The following is an 18561-nucleotide window of genomic DNA, read 5'->3' as shown; positions in this document are numbered from 1 at the left end:
AAGCAGCGCCTTGCTCCAGATGCATATATTCCTGCTCGTCTCCCTCTGCAACTCACTCAGAGTTTCAAATGGACTTTAAATTTGGAAATTGAAGGCACACTCGAGAACACTGCAAGGAAATCTAACTGCATGCAGCACTACAAAGCCCACAAAGCCCTGGGGACAATCAGCGAATCACATGACCAGGGTAGGCGGGGATGCTGCTCAATAAAGCTAAATGAATGCAGTTACCACGTGTGTGTTTGTCCGAGCCCATGAAGAAGGGGCGTGGTGCCCAGAAACGCGTTGGCTAAACTTACTTATTTTCAGAGAGGCGACAGCAGGAAGCACTTTATAGCCGGATGGCAGAGCATTGCAGGTTGCCTTCCTAATGCAAAGGGCGAGTTGTATCTCATATATATATATATATATATATATATATATATATATATATATATATATATATATATATATATATTACCTACTGGCGGTCGCCAGTAGGTAGTTATAGTTAGGATCGTTTTCCATAGGAAATCCGCAACATTCTATTGGGAATAACTTTGGTGCCGAATGAGGGATCTGCCTGTAATTTTCCTCCGCTCCTTCCCTGAAAGTTTCGGGGGGATCCGTCAAGCGGGGGCCGAGATAAAAGGGGGGTCCCAAAACGTGTTTTCCCCATGTTAATTTCCATAGGGCGGTTGGACTCACTTTTAGCCGAAATTTTTGCAGGAAAATATTGGCAGTGCAACAAATTGTTCCTCCAGAGGTAAACCCACTATGGATTGTATATAGCACATCTGATTCCTGACAGCACCCACTGTGGATACAATATCAGAACTTCTAAGACCACAAGGCAATGGGGCACCTGGCCCATCAGGGCGGGCCCACAGGATGTATAATAAGTTCTGCAAAGGCTGCTGGGACTTTCAATGCGGAGCCAGTGATCAAGGGCAGCACGCCCGAAACGCGTATGGCGCCTTGCTGATGGTGCGAATAGTATTGCATTTGCAGCCTGCATTAAAGAAGGTTTGAACTCCTAAGTGTGTTGGCGTCTTCACAAAGGTATCTTTTCTGTGTGGTGATAAAATTGCGGCGTGCCTCGTCGCGAAAATGCCCCGCCGCGAATCCGGGCCCCAGTGCCTATTATTTTTGGGCACTTGAAGGATTTGGGAGGCCGATTTTTGCAGGAAAATATTGGCAGTGCAACAAATTGTTCCTCCAGAGGTAAACCCACTATGGATTGTATATAGCGCATCTGATTCCTGACAGCACCCACTGTGGATACAATATCAGAACTTCTAAGACCACAAGGCAATGGGGCACCTGGTCCATCAGGGCGGGCCCACAGGATGTATAATAAGTTCTGAAAAGGCTGCTGGGACTTTCAATGCGGAGCCAGTGATCAAGGGCAGCACGCCCGAAACGCGTATGGCGCCTTGCTGATGGTGCGAACAGTATTGCATTTGCAGCCTGCATTAAAGAAGGTTTGAACTCCTAAGTGTGTTGGCGTCTTCACAAAGGTATCTTTTCTGTGTGGTGCTATATCTATCTATCTATCTATCTATCTATCTATCTATATATATATATATATATATATATATATATATATATATATATATATATATATATATATATTACCTACTGGCGGTCGCCAGTAGGTATATATAGTTAGGATTTTTTCTCTATGGGTTTTTTGAAAATTCTATGTCTAATAACTTTGGCGTTTGTGGACGGAATTGGCTGAAATTTTCAGGAAAATGGCACATTTTGTTTCTGAGCAGCCCTTGAAAATTTGGGGGGGGTTCGTCAAGGGGGGGCTGAGAAAAAAGGGGGGTCCCAAAACGTGTTTTTAACATTGAGTTTTCCATAGGGCGGTTGGCCTCACTTTTAGCCCGAACGGCTGAATGGATTTGCACGAAACTTGGCAAAATTGTAGGGACTGGTAGCCCGATGTGCCTTTTGTAGGTCTCAATATATGTGCTACAGTGGATTTTGAGAAATTAATGTTTAAAAAAAGATATATATCTGTAACAGCGGACCGGGCAGCGCTCCAGGACGCGTACTTTTCGCGCAACGGAGCTTTGTGAAGCGAAGCTGATTGGTTCTCCGGCGTCTGTCAACATTCCAAACAGTCCGTAGCGGCCGCCATCTTGTCTCTCGGTAGGATCGAGAGACAAGAGGAGGCCAAAGCGAAGGGGCAAATGACCATAAGGGGGAATAGTAGATCCTCGCTGACCCCCTACGTTTGATGTGGAGGTTTTAAAAGGGCCCCGCGGGGCAAAAAAATAAATAATAATAATAATCGAACGGCTGAATGGATTTGCACGAAACTTGGCAAAATATTAGGGACTGGTAGCCCGATGTGCCTTTGCTAGGTCTCAATATATGTGCTCCAGTGGATTTTGAGAAATTAACGTTCAAAAAAAGATATATATCTGTAACAGCGCTCCGCTTCGCGTACTTTTCGCTTTACGGAGCTTTGCGAAGCTGATTGGTTCTCCGGCGTCTGTCAACATTCCAAACAGTCCGTAGCGGCCGCCATCTTGTCTCTCGGTAGGATTGAGAGACAAGAGGAGGCCAAAGCGAAGGGGGAAATGACCATAAGGGGGCATAGTAGATCCTTCCTGACCTCTTAGGTTTGATGTACCATTTTGCCAAGTTTGGTGTAATTCCGTTCAGCCATTCAGGCTGTAGACGTATGTAAATGTCCTATGGAAAATTGCATGTGGAAAACACATTTGAAAGTGTTGAAATTTAGAACCAATTAAAATGTTACTTTGGTTTTGTATTTGTGTGTGATGAAAGTTAATTGGTTATGTATATATTTCAAATGAGAGGAAACCACAGCCATTTTGTGATACTACTGTCTGAGGTACATTTGTGAGGAATTTTTGGTGGTGAATTTCTGGTGTTTGATTTACACAGTACTAACACTTCTCCTACTTTTAAAAAGGTGAGTTGTTAATTTGTAAGGGGAACTATGTTGTACACTTGAAGATAATTTGAAAAATGTTTTCTGTTATTTATTTGCAGTCCTTTCTGTTATACTAAATACTTGATAAAGTTAGTTTTATATTATGTATTACTAAAAACGATAAATGAAAGTGATTATTTTTTTCTGCAATTTACAGCAAGCAATTTCAAAATAAAATGGCTCACAATGAAGAGACCGTGGCAATTTCTTTTGAATTGTCCACTACATTGATTGAAATTGAGAGCACCAATAATGAAATATTGTCACAAGGAGGAGATGACTTGTATGATTCCATTAGATTGATTGAAATGGACAGCACCAATAATGAAATATTGGCACAAGGAGATGACTTGAATGATTCCACTACATTGATTGAAATTGAGAGCACCAATAATGAAATATTGTCACAAGGAGGAGATGACTTGTATGATTCCATTAGATTGATTGAAATGGACAGCACCAATAATGAAATATTGTCACAAGGAGGAGATGACTTGAATGATTCCACTACATTGATTGAAATTGAGAGCACCAATAATGAAATATTGTCACGAGGAGATGACTTGAATGATTCCACTACATTGATTGAAATTGACAGCACCAATAATGAAATATTGTCACAAGGAGGAGATGACTTGAATGATTTTTTTGATCAATCTCTTGATGGCGAATTTATCGAATGTTTGGAGACCATAGAGTTACAAGAATCATCATTGCAGACTTTTCATGAGGACATTGCTGATGAGGACATGTTACTAGTTCTTTCAAATTTAGAAAATTCTGAAGAATAAATTTATATTTAGAAATCAAAAATTGTTTGAGACATTATTCATTTTTATTTTTAATTTATGAGGTTGTAGCGAAGTGATTGTAGTATAAAATGAGACTTATAGTATAGAGTGCAACATTTTTATGTTACATGGTAAGTTTACTCATATTTACTTCCCTTCTGCCACTATATTATCTCCAATGTGTATTTGACATCTCTTCTTCATCTCCGGCCTCCTTTCTCTCACTGTGTCTCCGATGCATCTTATCGCTGCTATTTTGTGTAATTACAGAAGAGAGTAAAATAAAATAGTTCGGAACGTGAAAAGGGGGCAAAGTAGAGTACTCCTCACCCCCTAGGCCTTTTTAGGCGGTCCCAAAAGGATCAGTTTCTGCTTTCCTGAGAGATTATGGTATGAGTTCCATATACCACAATAACTTGCATTACAACATGCAAGATATCTATCTCCTTTTGGAGATATTCGCGCTAAGTGCGAATATCTCCAAAAAGTAACACCTGCCCTGAGCAGTTCTTAGCCATGTTATCCAATGGGAGGTGGATAACATGGCTAAGAGCATTAGCTCGGTAATGCATGAATATCGCTGAGTTTTTAGCGATATTGATGCATTGCGGCCGTTTATTATCGCATTTGCGATAAACCTTGATAATAGCAAGGTTTATCTTCGATAATTTCTGACGATGCTTAGCGGTAAAAAATTCGTTGGTAAGCATCGTTAGCGATAAATATCGCTTAACTTTGGTAATATGCCCCAACGTCTGTTAACGTTCGATTCGAAGGAAATGAGGAAGTGTTGAAAAACATTGTTTGCGCCATCTTGCCTTTTTTGAAATGCCACACTTTTGTGGTGCACGGCAGCCATTTTAGATGTCTTGACCAGACCCACTCTCTGCACGCTGTCGATTCGTAGCATGGCTCCTCACCCTCGCAAGCATCTTCCCCAGGCACTGGTCACCCCCGCTCTCTGTCTTATGCATGGGCAATAAACCTCCCCCCATCTGCGCTGCTCTTCCCTGAAAATCACACTCTGTGCCCGCCCGACACCTCCCTTTCGCCCTATTCACTACCGCACCCTCTGACACTCCTCTTCCTCTGTGTCCGATTGTCCAGGCTATCAGCTAGCCCTGCAGATGTAGTTTATGGCCCCAGCTGTAAAGAATCACCCCTCTTCAAAGGAGTTATAGTAGATCAAGGCCCACACCCGATGAGATCCGTCACACCACACGCGTTCCTACTATCTGAAAACCATCCTGTATTGTGATTGGGGAGGGGACCGAGCCTGAAGCGGAAGATTCCAGGGATGACTCTTTGTACATCAAAGTTTTTACAATTATGTGTCACATTAAAAATATATAGCACTCCAACAAAGTAGTAGGAATATAAAACTTTAATAACATAAATATATACAACAAAACAAAAACAGTAAAAACATTTAAACAACGAAGAGACCGTGGCAATTTCTTTTGAATTATCCAATAGATTTATTGAAATTGACAGCACCAATAATGAAATATTCTTGTCAGTAGCGGTCTGTTGTGCGAATAGTTACAAGGCAGCAGAACGCGCTGAAATCTAGATGGCACGAAAGTGATGTCTAGTAAGTTGCCGCCCAGCAAATAACGGCGTGGGGCGCCGCGGGGGTGAGTGAGTTCAGTAGGCACCACAGCTATTCTTACCGGCATCGCAGAATTACTGCTGGGGACAATGCCTGTGCTGTAGCAGGGTCACAGCAGAAACAAAAAGGATTTTGTTGAAGATGTTGTTGGTTTTAAATTTGAAAACAGTTCTGGTGTCAACTGCTATGCTAATGTAGTGGTTAATGTTTTGTTTTCTCTAGAAAATGTAAAAGAGGGGGAGGCAGTCCAAAGTTCCGTTAAAAGGGCAAAGGAAAGGATCGGTGGTTTGAACTATCAGTGAAAAAGGGGAGGGGGTGCAACAATTTTTCCTACCGGGTCACACTGTGCTTTCACCGGAACTGAGGTCTGCAGGATTCTAGTAATTTAAAGTGAGGCTGGCGCCAGCATGGGAGCGCCGACGTCCCGCGGATACAGTTTCGTCACTCCACGGGCGATCATGGCAGTCATTCCCCATCGGGGGTCGGAGACTCCCGCGGCTCCTCTAGAATCTTCAAGGTCGTGGAGGACTACGGTGGTGGAGTCAAGCAGTGACCGGGCCATTTCTTTATGCTGGGCCCGCTCTTGCCAGGTCGACCGCCATTTTGAGAGTTCGGTAGCTACTGGTGATCGCGGGGTCAAATGAGCGGACGGGCTCCACCCTGCCGGGCGAGACGTTGCAGCATGGCCACAGTGGAAGAACCCTTTTCCGGGCGCCTGGAGCGCTGAGGGTGCAGCTGGGAAGCCTCCACCTGGGGAGGCGGGAGAGGCCTGTTCGCACTGTCTCTCCCTCCCAGTGCACCCCACGGCGTCTCGCTTGAGATTTGTTATGGCCGGACCAGGCGATGAGGACGAGGGGGGGGGGGTCGGAGGCATGTGCAAGAAATCCCCCCCCAGTGTTGTCGCAGCCATTATTCAAGAAAGAAGAAGTGTCCCGTCCGTCTTCGGGCCGGGCTTCCGGTAGATGTCGGCCGGACGCCCCTGGCTCTGGCCCCATGAACGGGTTTCTTGGTTTATCGGCTGCAGCCGGATCCCGTCGTCCTCGGCCCCCCGACCGTTGGTGGCCGGACCGGAAGAGCATGTGGCGGGACTACCTGCAACTCTCAAGGGCCACCGCGGCCGGACTGGGAGAGAGAGGGGAGGGTCGAGGAGACATTCCCCCCCCCTGAAACTCTTCAGCGTTGTAAAGGCAATCCCCTGGCCGGGTCCCGCTGGCCTCGGCCTCTCCTCCGGCTACACCCTACGTTAGGATCTCCTGGCCGAGGCGTGGCAGCAGGACCTGCCTTATATGGGCTGCTCCCGGCTGGGCGTAGCCGCAACCCTGCCCCACCTTGGAAGTTTCCAGAGTGGGGGCGGATGTTCTACTGACTTGCATTTTCCCTAGTCTATCGATTTTTTTGGCGTGGCTGGCGGTGGGACAGCGAGGGGTGATTTGGTTTCTCTTACTGTTTTTCTGGTCTCTCACCACTGGCATATTTTAACGTTTTCTTGTTTCTAGGACATTAATAGGTTTTATCATTACGTTATGTTATCGTTTCTTTGTTCGTTGTTTAATAAAAGTTCATGTTCATCAGTGGCCTACTGATTTTCGTTTTCCTATTCTTTTCTTTCCAGGTTGTTTCATGCTAAAGTTTCTGTTAACAGGATACAGTGATCACTTCGTTATTATTGCATATGTCCTTTTCACTAGGGGTGCTCTCTGGTCGGGCCAGATAACGTATCTCTAGTAAATGGTCCGGGTGAAACAGGTGCATCAATCAGTGGGGAGTAGATAGGCATGACAGATTACAACGGGGGAGAAAGGTCCGCATTACGTACCCTTTCACTACTTGCAAAGATTTTCCTACGTTTATTTGCAAACATGGAATACCTCCAAAAAGAACTAATTCCCAAACAGTCAATGTTCGGACAATCAATCAATCAATGAGGAATGAAATAGGTACGACGTGTTAAAGGCTTGCGTTACCTACCCTTCACTATCTGCAAAGGGAGAGAGAATATTCCTATTCTTCCTCGTTTGCAGGCAGAGAAGATCCTTAAGAGAACCAACTTCGAACAATTCAATGCTCGATTGAAACAATCAACAAGGGGTACTGTGAACACAAATGAACGCCGCTTATGTACATACGCATTGCTATTTTCAACAGGTTGTTCCTAATGTTTCTATTTTAGCGAGGTCAAAAAGAGATCCCATTAGTGGCCTACTGATTTTGTTCGATTCCTTTTGTTTTTTTACACGATTTTTCGCTATCTGCAAAGACTAAACAGAGTATTGCGACTCTGTGCTTGTTTGTAAATAGAGAATGAACCAAAGAGAACAATCAATCAAATGGAGAGAGAAGCAGGCACGACGGATTACAAAGGGGGCAAAGGGCTGCGTTAACTACCCTTCACTATCTGCAAAGAGAGAGTACTCCTAATAGAAATGAGGGGTGGGGGGCAGCATTCAAAGCAGATCAGTGTGCATAAACACGAAAATGTTTTTACTTACCACGTACTTGACATTCGACAGCTTATGATATTTGCTATTAAAAAACCATTGAAATTCACTGAAAAAACCATAGGTTATAGACCATATATAGTTAGGAATTAGCATTTAAAAAACCTTATTCTACTCACACAAAACCATTGAAATTCCATATATAGTTAGTTGCACTAACTATATATCGCGCACCCGCAATCCACTGCTGATGATGTCACATATTACATCATTCATGACATGGTCAGTGACATCACTGATGACATCACTGATGACATCTCAAATGACATCACTGATGACATCACTGATGACATCTCATTTGACATCAATGACCACATCACTGATGATATCATTCATGTGACAATACAATGCATCTCCTCACATTTTAATATAACCTCTGTTTCACCCAGTGTTAAAAAGAGTATAATTTTTGAAACCATTGACACACCAATACTAGTTACTACATACGCACTCACTGATTGCTACGTCTACACACACCTTCACTCATTCACCCATACAATCATTCATACATACAATCACTCATCTTTACAACACTATCATATGCACTCATACACCTATACAGACACTCACAGTCTGCCACTCATCCATGGAGTTACTCACACACCTAGTCAGTCCTGTAAAGAATCAATGAGACTTCCATTTTCTTGTCTATACAGTTAAACATAGAGCACCTTACATTTTCAAACATATACTAACACATACTTACCTTCTTATACAATCATTGATACAAGTACAGATTGATCTGCACAGAGTCACACACCTCCCAGCTAGCCACACACACACTCAGTCTCCCATACAAATACTTGGGCAATCAATCAATAACCCATATAGTTACTCATATAGCTACTGATCAACACATGCAGCAGTTTACAGAACAACAGACATAATGATGCACAAATTAAGACAGTTTAGTCACTAACCCATGCACTCAGTGAGACACATTTAATCACTCACTCATACAGTCAGTCATGCACCTACTAAATCCTTCGTCCAGACACTTACACATCCACTCATTCTTCAATATGTAAGACATATTTAAACTTTATAGAAACAAAAAATCACTGGATGTTGTTATCAGTGATGTCATCAGTGATGTCACTGACCATGTCATGAATGATGTAATATGTGACATCATCAGCAGTGGATTGCGGGTGCGCGATATATAGTTAGTGCAACTAACTATATATGGAATTTCAATGGTTTTGTGTGAGTAAAATAAGGTTTTTTAAATGCTAATTCCTAACTATATATGGTCTATAACCTATGGTTTTTTCAGTGAATATATATATATCTACATGCATATATATATATATATATATATATATATATACACACAATAGTAGTATAAATTACTTTCTTAATTTCAAAAAGAAGTATACTTTGTGCAGTGTATCCCCAAGTGAAGCATGGAACCATAAGTGAATATAAACTGTGAATAGTTTAGCAAGAGATTTCCATAGGTACAAGAAGTGACCATTCAATTATACATGGTGATAGCCTGTGTGTATAGTAACACTGGCTGCTTAAAGGTCCTTTCTGTACACTTGTCGAGGACGTTTCAACCCTCCTATGGATGTGGGGTCTCTTCAGGACGTATAATGTGGGGATATCTGCAGAAAACAATGGTAAATAACAAGGACCCCCTGATTGTGGATCAATTTCCTGGGTCAGGGAAAGCAATATAATGACAAGTAACAATCCCAGGCAAATCAAAATTCCAAAGTGCAATGAAAACCAGCAAATTACAAATGACACTTTACTAAAAAACGATTTTTATAAAAAATCATCAAAGTATTTAATCATTTTCTTAATACAAATTACACCAAAAATGCATTTATTTTCTAAAACACCATATACATAATAATTAAAACAGACATGAACATAAAATTTAAAAATGATGGTGAGGGTGAAGTAGGGATGGTTTCTTTAACGCGTTTCGACACCAAGTGTCTTCGTCAGGAAAGTAGCATCATATAATTAATCTAAAATTAAAATTAGAATAGACAGTCTTTAATACAGATTTTTACAGACTTTCCGACCTAAGTACATTATTAATTGCTGGTACATACATAGTCATAGTTCTAGTTTTTTTTATAAAAAAAAACCATAACAGTTTTTGAATTTACATTAGGGAGTACCCTAGAGTGGGTTTCGAGGAAACAGAATTCAAGATAGAGCGTGTAAGTAAAGAGATAGCGCATATAGGCCAAAAACTAGATACCCAAGATGAAGGTGACTGAGACTGAATCTTGCCAATTATTAGATGATACAATTTTGTATGAGCTAACAGTAAAAATAACCGCTTGTCTATAGGGCGGTACTGTAATGTTGTTCTAGCTGCAAAACACAGGATAGGGGCTGGTCGCATTTCGATATCCATTTTGTTCAAGGCAAAAGTGTCTTCTGATATAGAAGAACTAAACATTAAGGTGCGCATGTGCCAGTGTTATAAAACCTTCACACAAATTATATTTATATGGTTCAATTCTGGCCTGCCAGTGTCTGGATTCGAACCGGGGTCCTCAGGGTGTAGAACAGCGCTGCCGGTGTCCTTGCTCCCTATGCCACTATCCTTTTTGTTACACTGATGAAACTTTTTAGGCTTTTATATGCGTATCCATAGTAGAAAACAACCTGATCCTACCATCAGGTCCCTTTAAGAATAGGCGTGCCCAGTCAATTTAGCCAATCAAGACCAGGCTTATATAAACCCATAGGAAACAGAGTAACAAACTGTTTCGAACTGGCACTGACCAGAGGAGAGGAATCACCAGGAGGCCATCATTGCCCCTTGAAGGTATGCTAGCTGTATGCCCCTGTTTTTAAACAAATTTAGCTAACAGTAACCCTGTTCATTAGTAAGACCTCATTGTTAATATATTCTGTGCTCCATTTCAAACAGATACGCTTTGAAATTGCAAACAGCGAGGCTGACCGATATTCATCACCGCGCAGATCCTTGTTATTTCGGCAATATATAAAAGTTCCAAAGGTCTATTTGGCCTATTAGAGGTAGGTTATAATATAAACTGTAGCTCCCTTGATGTTTATAGCTAATGCGCCTTCAACCATTACTCTGGTTACTTACTGGTGCACTGGTTTCCTTACCAGATTCGTGCCCTTCTTTTAAAACAACAGCCAGAGTGCTGCACAATTGAATGTCCGACCAGCCCCGTTAACAGCGGAATCTCCGTACTAATATTTTTGGGCATGTGCCAATTTAATTCATGCAACCTTAACACAGTTGTTTGGATTAATTTTCTAGTTACTTACTGGCGCACTGTTTTCCTTACCAGATTTGTGCCCTTCTTTTAAAACGACAGCCTGAGTGCTGCACAATTGAATGTCCGACCAGCCGCGTTAACAGCAGAATCTCCGTACTAATATTTTTAGGTATGTGCTAATTTAATTCATGCAACCTTAACACAGTTGGTTGGACTAATTTCTCCATCTTGTATACACACTGTTGTTTAACCTTAACAGATAATATTCATGGTGCTATAGTGCATCTGTTAATCTGTAATGTCTCTGCTCAATATGAAGTGACCTGCCAGTGCGCAAGATATTTGTCTAAACATAATAGGGGGACTCCATTGGCAAACTCTATTTTATTATTTGCTCTCCGCTAGGATAATGTTTGAATTTTATTAACCACATTGTTCCTGTAGTAAGGACAATACAAACGTTTTTTCCCCCCTCTTGGCATTTATATAAATTTTATTCATTCATGTTTTTTTGATCTTAGCGTTTTCATAGTGATTGACATGCTCGCCCCATTACCACAAATATCACTAAGACAAATCAGAACCTGACGGTGCAGTGCCGTAAGTTCAATTTGTCAGGTGAGATCACTTATTAACTTATAGAATTGCATCCTTGTTCTCTCTACCTCTAGTCAATTGGCAGGCATAATTGAAGCGGGTTATAAATATAATTTGTGTGAAGGTTTTATAACACTGGCACATGCGCACCTTAATGTTTAGTTCTTCTATATCAGAAGACACTTTTGCCTTGAACAAAATGGATATCGAAATGCGGCCAGCCCCTATCCTGTGTTTTGCTGCTAGAACAACATTACAGTACCGCCCTATAGACAAGCGGTTATTTTTACTGTTAGCTCATACAAAATGTTATCATCTAATAATTGGCAAGATTCAGTCTCAGTCACCTTCATCTTGGGTATCTAGTTCTTGGCCTTAATGCGCTATCTCTTTACTTACATGCTCTGTCTTGAATTCTGTTTCCTCGAAGCCCACTCTAGGGTACTCCCTAATGTAAATTCAAAAACTGTTATGGTTTTTTTATAAAAAAATTAGAACTATGACTATGTATGTACCAGCAATCAATAATGTACTTAGGTAGAAAAGTCTGTAAAAATCTGTATTAAAGACTGTCTATTCTAATTTTAATTTTAGAATAATTATATGATGGTACTTTCCTGACGAAGACACTTGGGGGTCGATTCCGATCCGGTAAAAAGTGCTCCGAATTGCCGTTCAGAGCGTTTTTCCCGTACGAATCGTACCCTGCAACGTCTCTCGTACGTACGACGAAGTACGATCCGTACCAGGAGCTGGACTCCATACGAATCGTACAGGGACTGTACGAATCAAATCCCCGTACGAATCTCCCTCGGAACACGCTGTACACGACATCTGTACGGTTCGTGGCTGCGTTTTCTGAACCGGCAAGTACGATTCGTGTTGGGTACGCACCGTACGACCCTTTTTCTACGGGAGCTGAAAACAGCCGTAAAAGCAGAGTTCGCCCCGAAACAGGTACGGAACGGTCCCCCCCGGGTGCGGTGTGTACCCCCCATGATCGCAGGGGTACGGAGCGTACCCCTGCGATCACGGGGTGTATGCACCGTACCCCACGATCTTGGGGTGTACGCACCGTACCCCATGTACACAGGGTGTATGGTGCGTACACCATGTCTGCTGGGTGTACGGTGCGTACCCCCATGATCGCAGGGGTACGGTGCGTACCCCTGCGATCACAGAGGGGTACGCACCGTACGGTGTGTATGTGAATGTGCGCTTTTCCGTACGATTCGCCCTTACCTGACGTGGACCGTACGAATCGCGTCCTGATACCCCGGTCCGGATCGTACTCGTCGAGTCGTACGGTGTGTGTACGAGTCATATGGAAACGGCTCCGGATGCGAATCATACGGACGAGAATTTTACCGGATCAAAATCGGCCCCTTGGTGTTGAAACTCGTTGAAGAAACAGTCACTACTTCACCCTTACCATCATTTTTAAATGTTATGTTCATGTCTGTTTTAATTATTATTTATATGGTGTTTTAGAAAATATATGCATTTTTTGTGTAATTTGTATTAAGAAAATTATTAAATACTCTGATGATTTTTTATAAAAATCGTTTTTTAGTAAAGTGTCATTTTTAATTTGCTGGTTTTCATTGCACTTTGGAATTTTGGTTTGCCTGGGGTTGTTACTTGTCATTATATAGATATCTGCAGAAAATACAGAGAGCATTAGGCCTTGTTTTACTGGCACACATGCGATAGATTTAGAGAGGATAATACGGAAGGTAAGTACCTTGATCTACAGAGGGCGAGCCTAAGTGAAGTGGTGGTGTCCCATATGTGGTGAAGGGAAGGAAAGTGAACTCACACGAGTACCCAGCCGGGTGCTACGCTGTGTATTCAGGGAAGGAAGGAACATGGTTAAAATTGTGCTGTTAACAATGATAAGTACAGGGCTCTAGCTAGTGCTGCACGCATCTTACCTCACTGTGAAGAGGTTTTGTGAAGCTGGCTCTGTCGGTAATGAATTGAGTACTCTTCCAGTCCTTCTCAGATGGATGGCTGTAGTTTCCACAAGGTTGACATTCAATGGTGTCAAGAAGCTGTGAGCAGAACGATTACTTAGGAGAGGGGGGTGGGGGCGGGGGGTGGCGCGGGGAGGTTGTGGGGGCTATGGGGTAGGGTAATGGTGTAGGGAGCTATTTCATCGATGCCCGTAACTTACTTAGATCGATCTCCGTATGGATAATCAGGCAGACTCGTGAGTAGTCTGGCGTCTTGCCGGTTGATGCGGCTCTCGGTGCGGTGACACCGTGAGCTCATCGTGCACTCTCTTTACAATGTATGGGCTTGTGAAATTCCCGCGAACATCGCCGTACAGGCTGGAAAGAAGAGCGCAGCGGCACCGTTCGTTCGACCGATCTGTGCTGCATTGTCCTGGCAACCATTTTCGGGTCAGCCAGCGCTTGCGTGTCACGTTACTGCGTAACTGAATGTGCTGCCTATTAGCGTTGTGTGAGTCATGTCAATGTATGGAAATGTGCTAAAACCGGCCCAAGATGTCATTATGATGATGAAATCCAGATTTCATAGGGAATCGTGAATTATTTTCTGTTTTTCATAGTTCCCTGTGAAATATGGGTTTTTATACCACTACATTTTGTACAGGTTGATTCCTGTGTTTTTAGGATACAGCATACACAAAATGGACATTCACTCTTGGTGTGTCATTGCGTAGGATTAAGTGTTTGAAAAAGGTTTCTGATAACACAATGCAAATTAAACCAGCATTGGCAGGATGGGATTCTGTAACTTGATTTATAAGTCGTAAAAGAACAAACAATTATTAGCATAGTTGAGTAGTGGAAATAAGGATCCACTACTCACAATAGTCATGGAGTGGGTTAAGATACCCCTTTCATCATACAGCGGCGGGTACTCCGTTAAGGCGGAGGAGCGTCGCTACACTGCTCTCTCGACAGTTCAAGTAGGATTTTTTTTTTATAATAAAGCAATGTGATGATCATTTTATCTTTCAACACTGAGGCAGTCTAGGGCGGAGCAGGGTTGGACTAGGCTCTGCTGACGGAGCAGGGGGGAGCAGAGGAATGATGGGCACCATAAGTGCGCATGTCGGTTTGGCTGGCTGTCTCAGGACGGCCAAACCGACATGCACACTTAGCATTTCTCCAACCCAGGCTGTGTTGCACAGCAGGGTGGAGAACAGACATAGGCTCCCAGGCCCTGTCTGCGCGCCAAACCTGGCCGCTCAGAACAATCCCGGGGCTTCTCTCAGTATTACCAGCATGACAGCAGCGTCGTCATTGGCTTAGGAGAGTTTGGGAGCCTGTGCACTGCCTGGAGTCGACAGGAACAGAAGAGGATAGAGGCGGCGACCAGCGGGTAAATTAATCCTTTCTTTTTTTTTTTTACTCCCCCTGGGTGCCCCACCACCGTAGCAGCCTCCACTGCCATCCTTCAACATTGGTAATACATAGCATATCACTCTTGAGACTCTGCATTTATGTTTTCTGCCATTCTGAAATGTTGCGTCATCAGAAAGCTATTTAACCCCTTGCGTGCTCGTGACGGAACCATTCCGTCACGAGCCACGGTGGGGCTGTGCTGGTGACGGAATGGTTCCGTCACGGCCCGGCCGCCGCGCCTGCGCGGCACGTTCTAATGAGTGGGCAGGGCCGTGACGGAACCATTCCGACACAAGCACAGCGCCACCGCGGCTCGTGACGGAATGCTTCCGTCACAAGCATGGCGGCGCCGCGCGGCCCCCCTGCCCCCTAGCGCCGCGGCAGAATTACCGCCGCAGCCAAAGAGTTAAACAAAGCCAGGATTTAACCAGGTTAAATGCGAGCAGTAGATACAATCATATTGAAGAAACGTTGTGATTATTAGTAGTTTTCCTGTGCAAAGTGACGGTAACAGTCTCTGTAAGGAAGCAAACATTGATTGCTCATATTAGGAAGAATGATAACAATAATGTGGCATTTGACCTGTGCAATATACTAATAAATGTGTGTATCCCAAAGAAAAATAGATATACTTCATGTGAATCTTTCTTTCCAACCCGTTTCTGCAGTTTGCTGTAAATAAGCAATTACTGTGGCTTTGAACTCTTTGATGTGTTTTTCTATTCTTTCCAGAAAACTCGGCTATGCTCATTTCGCACAGTGCTGAGATCTCTGCTGCCTTATGGCTGCTGCGGGACGTACCTGACGTGTGCAGTTCTTTGCTGCCATCTTGCGTTCGCTTAGATGATTGCTTTTACATGTCTTCGTTCAATTTCATGTCTCCAGAAATGTAAAATGCAATTTGTATGTTTCTTTGCAGCTTAAACAAAGCGAGGCCAACGCGGATACGAAGGAAAAGCTTCCTTTACGCCTACGGATCTTCGAGAAATTTCCAAACAGGCCGCAAATGGTGAAAATATCAAAACTGCCGTCTGACTTTACAGTTCCCAAAATAAGGTACATATGTACACGTAACCTATTTGCAATTTTTAAAGAGGACAATTTTATCTGTAGAATGTGTGTCTGCTTAATGCTTTCTCCTAGCAAGCCAAAAACCTTTACTCTACAATAAATTACACTGCCATGTTAGTTTTGAAACTTAGGGTCATATTTACAAAGAGATTGCACCACCTGAACGTCACTTTTTTTTTATGTCCCGGGGCACAATTTCCTGCACCATATTTATAAAGTAGAGTGGAACCACTTTTTGTGTCTTAACACCACATTGTAGATGTGGTCCTATGGGGTGTGCAATGGGTGTGGTGTTCCACCCCCAACACCCATTGCTTTTTGGCACTGCCCCAGATTTACAAGGAGGTGTAAATCAAAGGCTGTGCCAAAAACGAATGCAATAGCAGGCGTTAGAATGGCGCAATGAGGAGAAATATTTGTATTTCTCCTCGTTTTTGCTTTTTCTATGTGTGCTGCATTACAGATAGAAAGAGCAAAACTTCATTAATGATTGGTTATGTGCAGGAAGGTGCCCCTTCCTGCACAACGCATTAATTATTGTTTATGTGCAGGAAGGTATCCCTTCCTGCACATAATCAATCACTAAATTATGGCAATTTGCTACTTGCAGCACACATAGAAGTAACAAATCAACTTATTGATTGTTTGTGTGCAGGAAGGAACACCATCCTGCACATAAACAATCATTCCCTGCAGCGCAGGCACCCTTGCACTGTGGCGCAAGGGCATCTGCGTTGGCGCTGGGCAGTTATTTTTAGCACCAGCGCTAAATAAGGCACCAGCGCTTAAATAAGGCACATCCCTGCGTTTTGGAAGCAGTGGAGCATGGTGCTGCAAAATTTGCTGCTTCTCCGCGCATTTCCTTTGAAATATGTTCCTTAGACTAGTTCCAGAGGTTGATTTTTCTTTGAATATCTAATAACATAGCTGCACAAATAGAAAGTTAAATGAGGGTTATGGAAACGATTACCATCTATTTTAATTATCAGCTAAAAGCATGTTTCAAATTACTTGTAATAGATTTGTATGTTGTTTTAGTTGCAAATGAGAAGAGTCAAGCTTGTATGTAAAAATATATTTAAATAGATATATATTCAAGAAACAATTCTGTTACTATTGGACTGTACCCAAACAATACTACAGTTCTGCTTATGCATAGAAAATATACTGTATATAAGTATAACTTTTTTTAAATGCATGAATGAATTTCGACTACATTCTTCAATATATAGTATTGCTTAATTAAAAAATATTTTACATGTATTATTTTCTAGTTGTGTCATATGTCTACGGGGGACAAAGGCATATCACATTTTTAGGATAGCTTCTAACTATCTATAAGGGGCCATATTTACAGGGAAGTAACGCAACGCAGTGCCAAAAGCCATGTGGCTGCTTTGCGTTACTTCCGGAGCAAAGGGGTGCGTCATATTTACAATGATATAACGTATTCCTAAGCTCTCCCCTGTGCTGGTGCACAATTGACTGCCATGCGCCAACGCAGGCACCCTTGTACTATGTTGCAAGGGTGCCAGCGGTGCGGGGATAATTGTTTTTGTGCAGGAACGGGCACCATCCTGCACGAAAACAATCACAAGAGGTGTTTTTCTCTTTCTATGTGTGCTGCAGAATGCAGCACTCAAAGAAAGAGTTAAAAACGAGGAGAAATAAAAGTATTTCTCCTCGATGCACTCTGGGGAGGCGCAGGAATCTGACGCATTCCCAGGTGAACGAAATGTAAATCTGGGAATGTGGCAGAATCCAGGCATCTTGAGTGGGAACACCCACAGCAACACCCATGGAACACTCCTTTCATGCAAGGTGCTCCATGAAAAGGGGCCGTATTTACAAGGACACAAAAAGCCATGCAGTGTGACTTTACATGTCCTTGTAAATATGGAGCATCACTCTGCGCCAACTTTCCAGCGGCACAAGGGGCTTGTAGACATTCCCCATGATTCCCAAATACATTCATTGGAAGTGGATCTATTCTATGTGGATATCCTGAAACTCCGGCATAGCTCTAGCTCTCACGGAACAGTATAGGACACCCCTTGCTCATTAACCCCCTGGCTGCCGCCGGAATTCTGCTCCTGTGTGGCACATTCCGATCGCGGGCGTGGTCTTGACAGCTCCCGACCGTCATCAGCACACGCCCACTGTAACTGATGACGACCGGGAGCCGTCATCAGCACTGAAGGGGTTAAAGTTTGAATTCATGAGTCATACGTCAGAAACAGGTCAGACTGACACATTTGTGCAATAGTGGCAAGGCTCATACCCCTTGCAAGTAGTTTGCTATTCTCGAAACAAATACTGGTGAGGGGAGAGCAGCTCAAGGGTGAAAGAGAGCAACTTTGAGGGGGGACAAAAGCACACGGGGGACGCAGGTGGAATACCCATACACCTGTCAAGGAGTGCTTAAATAAAAAGAAAAA

The 18561-nt window shown here is 43.0% G+C and overlaps 1 protein-coding gene across 1 annotated transcript in view; it reads left to right on the top strand.

The window, feature by feature from the left end:
- NALCN (sodium leak channel, non-selective) overlaps positions 1-18561 on the top strand; it is a 3094418-nt gene that overhangs the window by 2479500 nt on the left and 596357 nt on the right. Inside the window, exon 18 of the mRNA XM_078657626.1 lies at positions 15972-16108. Within this exon, the coding sequence (XP_078513752.1) occupies positions 15972-16108 (137 nt within the window). The remainder of the gene's footprint in view (positions 1-15971; positions 16109-18561) is intronic.

Source organism: Lissotriton helveticus, chromosome 8 (genome assembly GCF_964261635.1).
Source record: "Lissotriton helveticus chromosome 8, aLisHel1.1, whole genome shotgun sequence".
NCBI classification, from domain to species: domain Eukaryota; kingdom Metazoa; phylum Chordata; class Amphibia; order Caudata; family Salamandridae; genus Lissotriton; species Lissotriton helveticus.
Note: the sequence above shows the minus strand (reverse complement) of the source record. Positions and strands in the feature narration are given on the sequence as shown.